The sequence below is a fragment of the Berghia stephanieae genome, chromosome 13, assembly GCF_034508935.2.
Source record: "Berghia stephanieae isolate SIO BIC M18660-M18661 chromosome 13, UCSD_Bste_1.3, whole genome shotgun sequence".
NCBI lineage: Eukaryota > Metazoa > Mollusca > Gastropoda > Nudibranchia > Aeolidiidae > Berghia > Berghia stephanieae.
Genome location: NC_088372.1, coordinates 17,014,071 through 17,022,541, shown reverse-complemented (window position 1 = coordinate 17,022,541; position 8,471 = coordinate 17,014,071). Strand labels below are relative to the sequence as shown.

The following is an 8,471-nucleotide window of genomic DNA, read 5'->3' as shown; positions in this document are numbered from 1 at the left end:
AAAGAAATAAGAATACTTTGTGAACAGCAGTGTATTGTTCAATGCGCGGAAAAACCCACTGTAACATCACCCATTAATACATTTCCAAAGAAGGATGGTTCTTACAGACTAAAAATAGATTTAAGAGAGTTGAACAGTTTCTGTCGTCACAACAAGTTTATTTACGAGTATATTAATTCATTACTTGAAGTAGTGAATCACAAAGACCATTTAATTTAGTTACATTCGACATAAAAAACGGATTTTATCATGTCCCAGTGAATGAGGAATTTACTCAATACCGAGGCTTCGAATGGCATAATACTTATTACATACTGATCGTACTTCCATTTGGGCCTAATTTTAACCTATATTTCTATGGTTAAATTATACGTTGTGTAATTCACATCCTAAGACAAAAAGGTCTTCGAGTAGAGGCATATGTGGATGATTTTTTACTTAGCAGTCATGCTGATAAAATATTCCATGATAGAGATTTAGTCATTGATGTGCTAGGAAAATTATGCTGACAAATTAATGTTTAAAAATCAGCGTTGGATCTATCCAGCATTAAACAATTCATTGATTTTGTCATAGATACGTACTCAAAGGCACATAACGAGGCAATTTTAATTAAGATTCCACTAGAAAGGATACGAAAATTAAAAAGAGACATAAAGCGTTTAGTGGTAAAAGGACAAGGTTCAGCTAGAACTATAGCTCCCATTTGTGCCCAGTGCGTATCTATGACCAGGACCATTTTGCTAGCCAAATTACTACTAAGAAATTTATATAGACTATTGACATCTCGGTCGTCATGGCAAGACGAACTTTGTATTGATCATGCATCTTTTCATGTTTTAGAATGGTGGCATAAATGACTCTCAGCTTGGAATGGTAGAGCTTATCCTACTGTTAAATATAACGAACCCACTTTACAATTAGCGACAGGTGCATCAAAAACAGATTACTTGGGTACCATATTATACTCTAATTATTATACACAAGGTTTTTGGCCACCTTGAATTTCCCAAAGATGTTTAAACTACAGGGAAATTTTGCAGTGTACATGACTTTGCATGCTTTCAAAAATGTTGTAACAGGACGAACAGTGCAAATTCTGTCAGACAATGTGGCAAAGGTTTCATACCTGACTGACATGCATGGGTGGTCCAAGCCGACAGTTGTCGGAAATAGCCCGGCATTTGGCGGTCAAGAACAATATCGACATCAAAGCACAACATCTAGAAAGGGTGAAAAATACCACAGCCGATGGACTCAGCAGATATGCGTCCCCATACGAGTTGAAAGTGCACTCCCGTAGTTTCCAATACCTTAACACCAAATGGGGGCCCTTCTCGGTCGACAGATTCGTCAGTATGGCAAGCACACAACTACCTACATACAACAGTCGTTGATTCGATCCGTTGACTCCAGGGGTAGACGCATTCAGTCAACCCTGGAAAGGGTGAACAATTTTATAAATCCCCCCTTTTCACTCATGAACCGGGTTATAGACAAAGTAATTACAGACAAAGCCATTGCCACATTGATCTGCCCAATTTTCCAGCCCAAATTGGTTCCAAAAGCTGTTAAAGATAAGCATTTGTCAGCCCCTAAAATTGTCAAAAAGTGGGAAAATCTGCATCGAACTGACAAACAAAAAACCAGAACCTCTAAAAAATTCCAATTGGCATCTGTTTGCTTGGAGGATAGATGGGAGCATTATTTAAAAATGACAGAGAGATGGATTCGGAGTGTACTAAGTGACCCTGTGGAATGTCTGAAAACATACCTAGATAGAATGTGAGACATGGCTCCACACAACTGCCCTACGTTTATCTCCCTTCAAAATCCTTATCGTGGTCTAACTTCAAGCGCGCTTTCTCTTGTCCTTCGAGATTCGATAGCTGAAGCAGGGTTTGCCAATAAATTCACACCCCGCTCTTTTCGCCCCACCGGTGCGACAGCATCTGTGAAAAAAAAACAACGATCCAAAGGTCACACGCCAGATTGGGCGGTGGAAGACCAAAGATGTGTTTTATGATCGTTATACCCGCCCAAATCATGGTGTTATTACCCGGGTACCCGCGGGTACCCGTGGCAGGGGTGACTTTTTGTCCAAAAAATCTTTTTTTTTATTGGGGGGGGGGGGGGGGGGGGTGGGGGGGCTTTTTATTTTTTATTTATTTATTTATTTATTTATTTATTTTATTTTTTTAATTCATTATTATTACAACAAGTGAAACGAAACTGAAGTAAGAAACAAGGATAATTAACTACAATGAAACCAAAAAAAAAAAACAAAAAAAAACAAAAAAACAAAAAAAAACGAAAACATACAAAAAAAAACAAAAAAACCTGAGATTCCTTCAAAAGATAAGGACTAATTCTAGTCTTAATCTGTAAAAAATCAAAAAATCAATGTAGTTGAAAAATAAAGGAGGAAAATCTTTTGAAAAACTGTCATGTAAATGTAAATATGTGTAAATCAAAATTGTATTACTTCCAATTTTTGTTCAAAAATATTAATTTATCAACGGAGCTTTCTTTCAAGCAACTTCTTTTTGCCGAGATGAGCTCGCCGGTCTTGGAAAATATTCTCTCCGACGGAACACTTGTGGCAGGAATGTGAAGAAGTTTCTTGGCCTCTTTGCTCAAGCCAGGGAACAATAGCTCGTGCTCTCTCCACTACTCAAGGGATTTTACCTCATTTCTCTTCACCACTGGCATTTCAAAATATCTTCTCATCTCAATGGTTGGGCCTGTCAAGATGGGAGCGGTTCTTTTCCATGCTTCCTCAACTTGTTGATCAAACTTGTCCCATATGCATCTGGTTTTGGTTGGTGGTTCTTGTGATTCTGGATCCGGATTAGGTTGTGCCTCGGCTTCCGATGTTGACGGTTGATGCTCATCACTTTGCAGATGCATTCTCACATGTCCGCTCATGCGGGTTTCTGTCCTCGTTGTTGACCCTTCAATAAACGGGATGCGTTTGAAGCATGGATCAAGGAGTGTGGCTGCAGATGTAAAGTACGATTCCCTCAAATTGATGAAGCGCCGTCGAAGCTGCCCCTGTAGTTGACTGACCAGTGGAAAGTTTTCCGATGGCAATATTGATAAATGCATGTGCAGCATATTGACGATTGGAATCATCTTTGACAATGTTGGGGTTGTTTCGCTTGACATGTCTGTCGTTGCCTCTTCAAATGGTTCAAGCGCCTCCACTACCTTCTTCATAAGAAGGTTTGAAACACACAGCTCTGCTTTGGACATCAAGCAAAGGGTAGCTGTCACGGGATAGTGCTGCTCGGCATATCGACGAAACATGCTCATCGTGGAGTTCCACCTTGTCTCGACAACATTAATGAGCTTGTGTTCAGCAACACCGTATTTCATCTGGGCTTCCTAAAGCTTATCCGAGGCTTTGACGCTGTGGTGAAAATGAGAAACGATCGCCTTCACCCGTTTGATAAGTTCTGTCACCTCCGCTCACTTTTTCAACGAGTCCTTAACAATCAAATTGAGAGTATGTGCAAAACAAGGAACGTGTCGGACATGAAGAAGTTCAGCAGCACTGGCGATGTTCGCAGCATTGTCCGTCACAAGGGTTGATACCTTGTGTTTAATGCCCCATTTATCCAAAGCTGTCTCAATTTCTGATTTGATATTTTCGCCAGTATGTGAGTTCCGAATGCGAATGGTATTCAGCGCAAAAGACTTCAGCTCCCATTCTGACGAAATAAAGTGAGCAGTCAGAGTTAGATATATCCCTCTGTCTTCCTTGATGTCCAAATATCCGTAGAAAGAGCAATGTCAATAGTATCCTCCATCTGCATCTTAACTTCACCTGCAATTCTAGTGTACGTATGTGAAAAGATATAAAAATAAATATGAATAAAATATCATCACCATCATCATTAATAACATCATCATTATTATTATTATTATTATTATTATTATTATTATTATCATTATTATTATTATTATTATTATTATTATTATTATTATTTTATTATTATTTATTATTATTATTATTATTATTATTATTATTAATATCATCATCATCATTATTATTATATTATTATTATTATTATTATTATTATTATTATTATTATTATTTATTATTATTATTATATGTTGATGTTGATTGTTGTGGTGGTAGTAGTAGTAGTAGTAGTAGTAGTAGTAGTAGTAGTAGTAGTAGTAGTAGTAGTAGTAGTAGTAGTAGTAGTAGTAGTAGTAGTAGTAATTAATATCAACATTTTAACTCACCTCTGGCAAGTATTGTGAAGAAAGCTTTTTCCTGTTTGGTAACACATATCTGGGATCCAGATTATGGACTAGCTCCCGAAAACCAGCGTCTTCTACAATGGAAAAAGGCTGTATATCTCTTGAAATCATCCGCATTACACATTCATCTAGTGTCTTTCTCTTGCTGGAATCGCGGGAGTACACGTTTGCCTTCTCAAAAGCATAAGAAATCTTTGGTTGCTGTCTTCTTACGGCAGCAATGCTTCCTTCGTTTGTTCCGGTTGAGGTAGATGCTACCGCAGTAACAGCAGTCTCTGATTGTTGTAATTCTAATGCTGCAGGATGTTTCGCTTTTATATGTTTCATCAAACTAGATGTTGATGAGCCTATCATCTTTATTTTGCTATTACAAAGCTTGCACTGCGCAAATCCACCACCATCACATTTCACAAACACGCTCCAAACTATGGATTTCTTTTGAGACATGTTAGGCAAACTATAACAACTTGAATAAGCTAAAGCTGGGCCTAGTGCCTAGTATTGAGCGTTTCTTTTGAAATCGAAACCGTCGTAAATTCTTGGAATTCTAAGAGTAGTTTCGATTAAGTTCTGTTTCTTTAATTGGGTGTTTTGGTTGAAATCAAACCCGCCAAAAAAATTTACTCTCAGTTCGGTTTCCATTTGTTGAAGCGGGTACCCGCTACTCGCCCCTTTTACCCGAGTACCCGGTTTAACTTTATTACCCGCGAGTACCCGCGGGTACCCGGGTGCCCGCCCAGCACTAATCGTTATGTGTATCCATTCCCATCAGATAACTTTATAGACACAATGTTTTCAAACGAAAGCGATTTCCACTGGTAACTAATACCCTATCATAACAATTGTTCACTTTGTCTACCATTTATTTCACGTTAACACATTTGCGTTTTATATTCAGCTCTTTATTTAGGGCATTATTTCTTAATTCAATAAAATTTGTTCAGGACATCAGAATGACTATTCAGGACATCAGAATGACTTAGATTTATTTGTAAAGTGTAGTCATCTGATGTCCGATTACTGAACTACACACGTTGGGTGTGTACTGTTGTCGTTCTTGCCTTGTGCACTGTCTATTGTGTTCCAACTAATCTTTTACTTGTCCTGTGGATATCATTTCCTATGTCTCATTATATTTGGTTCATATTGATCATTGTACCTGCCCGCCTAGCACATGGAGGAAAAGGGCATTGTTTCTTTATTTCAATAAAATTTGTTCAGGACATTAGAATGACATAGATTTATTTGTAAACCGCTCATAATTTGACATTTAGTGATACGTAACCCCGTGTGGTGTCCGGGGTCCCTCAACTGAGAGGGTCAAGAATAGCCCAACGCCAAGCCAGCGTGTCGTAAAAGGCGACTAATGGTGTGTGATTCTCCCATCTTTGAGTCACCTGGTCCTCCAGGTTGGGGGTTGGCAAAGGGTTAACACCCCTTTCCGTTAAACTCAAACCGTTACAGAAACACAGACAGACAAACCAAATCCTTTTTTTAGCTTGGGCGACCGAAGAGTTTCTGGAATTACAGAATTTATGAAGGACAACAGACAAAGCCGAAAGGACTCTGCTGACCCGATGACGTCTTCGCCAAACAAGCAGCTTCGAATTGCGTCGTGGAACGTTCGCACCATGTATGAAGCAGGAAAAAGCTCTCAAGTTGTGACTGAGATGAGAAGATACAGGCTGCATATACTTGGAGTAAGCGAAACCCACTGGATACAATCCGGACAGAAACACCTCAAGTCTGGGGAGAAGATTTTATATTCAGGGAGAGGGGACGGGATTCATACACAGGGAGTAGGAATAATTCTAAGCAAGTTTGCCCAGAAGTCACTGAGAGGATGGGAACAATGCGGAGAAAGGATCATCATGGCGTCCTTTACAACACGGAGTAAGAAGATCAGCATGAACATTGTACAGATCTATGCCCCAACAAATGATGCAACAGATGAGGACAAAGATACATTTTATGGTCTGCTACAACAAGTCATTGACAAGTTGCCAAGGAAAGACATCAACATATTGATGGGAGATGCTAATGCAAAAGTGGGACAGGATAACGTAGGCTATGAAGGTATCATGGGACGTCATGGCATGGGAGAAATGAATGATAATGGTGAGAGATTTGCAAATTTCTGTGCATTTAACAGCTTGGTGATTGGAGGATCAGTGTTCCCCCATAAGAGGATCCACAAAGCAACTTGGGTCTCACCAGATGGTGTGACAGAAAATCAGATTTATCATTTTTGTATCTCTCGTAGATTCAGACGTTCATTGGAAGATGTGACAGTACGGAGAGGGGCAGATGTTGGATCAGACCACCACCTGCTATTGGCAAAGCTTAAGCTCCGACTCAGAAAACACGGGGCCAGATCACATACAAGAAGAAAATTCGAGGTGAATGCACTTGATGGGGAAAAGAATGAGGAATTCAAACTACAATTTAGTAATAGATTCCAACCTCTTACTGAGCTCGAGGAGGACATAGATGTAGAATCACATTGGGCAAAGATCAAGGAAGTCTACATAACAACTTGCCACGAGGTATTGGGGGTAAAGAAATCGGAACATAAAGAATGGATAAGTCCAACCACCTTGGACCTTATTGAAAAGAGGAGAACAAGGAAGGAACACGTGAATGCAAGCCGAACAAGGGCTTCAAGACTGGATGCACAAGAGCAGTATCGAGCCATAGCTAAGGAAGTCAAAAGATCTGTGAAGAAAGACAAGGAAGCATTCATGAACAGACTTGCAGAGAAAGCAGAAGCAGCAGCGACTGGAGGACACATGAGGATCCTTTATCAAACTACCAAGTCACTTGCTGGAAAATATGGGAAACCAGAGGTACCAGTCAAAGACAAAGATGGGAAAACTATTTTTGGAAAAGAGGCTCAATCTGAACGATGGAGGGAACATTTCAACTGCCTTCTGAACAGACCACCACCAGACAACCAGCCAGAAATTTTGCCTGCAAGGAATGAGCTACCAATTAGCTGTGATCCACCATCGATAGCAGAGATTGTGGGTGCCATTAACAAGATGAAAAGGGGGAAAGCTGCTGGACCAGACCAGATTCCACCGGAGGCTCTAAAAGTTGATGCGGAAAGAAATGCTGAGACCCTGCACCCACTATTAGAGAGAATCTGGAATGACGGGATATTCCCAAAGGATTGGAAGGAAGGACATCTTATCAAGCTTCCAAAGAAAGGGGACCTCAGTAATTGTAATAATTATCGAGGCATCACTCTTCTTTCTATCCCAGGAAAGGTTTTCAACCGTATTATTTTAGAGAGAATTAAGAATGCAACAGATGCTAAACTGCGGGACGAACAGGCAGGTTTTCGGAAAAACCGTTCAACCACCGACCAGATTGCCTCTCTGCGAGTCATAGTGGAACAGTCTATAGAATGGAACTCTCCTCTTATTGTCAACTTTCTGGATTACGAGAAGGCTTTCGACAGTATTGACAGAGCAACATTGTGGAAAATTCTGGCACATTATGGACTCCCTGAAAAGATAGTAAACCTCGTTAAGGAAATGTATGAAGGATCAAGTTGCAGGGTTGTACATGAAGATCAGCTTACTGACAGCTTTGAAATTAAGACTGGTGTCAAGCAGGGATGCTTGCTCTCTCCATTCCTGTTCATCCTTGCCATTGATTGGCTAATGAAGGAAACCTCCAAAGGGAGAAGAAATGGGATACAGTGGACCCCCTGGACACAGTTGGATGATCTGGATTTTGCAGATGATCTGGCTCTTTTGTCCCACACCCAGGACCAGATGCAAGCAAAAACCACAATTATAAACAGCCTCTCGGAATCAATTGGTCTAAGAATACATCCTGCAAAGTCAAAGGTCTTGAGGATAGGTACGCGTCAAAGGGAGCAGATCAAAGTAAAAGATCAGGAACTCGAAGATATAGACACTTTCTGCTATCTCGGAAGTATAATTGACAAGGATGGAGGCACGGAAGCAGAGGTGAAAGCACGAATAGGAAAGGCACAGGCTGCATTCACATCTTTGAACAGAGTTTGGAGAACTAAAGATATCTCCCTTCAACTAAAGCTAAGACTTTTCAACTCAAACGTGAAGTCTGTCCTACTGTATGGATGTGAAACTTGGAACGCATCACAGGCATGTATAAGGAGGGTACAGATTTTTGTAAACAGGTGCATGCGTAAGCTACTCAGAATAAAA

The 8,471-nt window shown here is 40.1% G+C and overlaps 1 protein-coding gene across 1 annotated transcript; it reads right to left on the bottom strand.

Moving 5' to 3' along the window:
• Window positions 1-3,471: 3,471 nt before the first annotated feature.
• LOC144959222 (E3 SUMO-protein ligase ZBED1-like) lies at window positions 3,472-4,719 on the bottom strand. The gene is made up of 2 exons (XM_078891764.1): window positions 4,255-4,719; window positions 3,472-3,762 (listed from the first exon to the last, which is right to left on the bottom strand). The coding sequence occupies exons 1-2, from the start codon at window positions 4,717-4,719 to the stop codon at window positions 3,472-3,474; spliced, it is 756 nt and encodes a 251-aa protein (XP_078747890.1).
• Window positions 4,720-8,471: the final 3,752 nt, after the last annotated feature.

Coding starts and splice junctions, on each gene's coding strand:
- LOC144959222 (XM_078891764.1), bottom strand. CDS start 4,719: ATGTCTCAAAAGAAATCCATAGTTTGGAGCGTGTTTGTGAAATGTGAT. Junction 3,763..4,254: donor CTTCACAATACTTGCCAGAG/GTGAGTTAAAAT, acceptor TTGGACATCAAG/GAAGACAGAGGGATATATCT.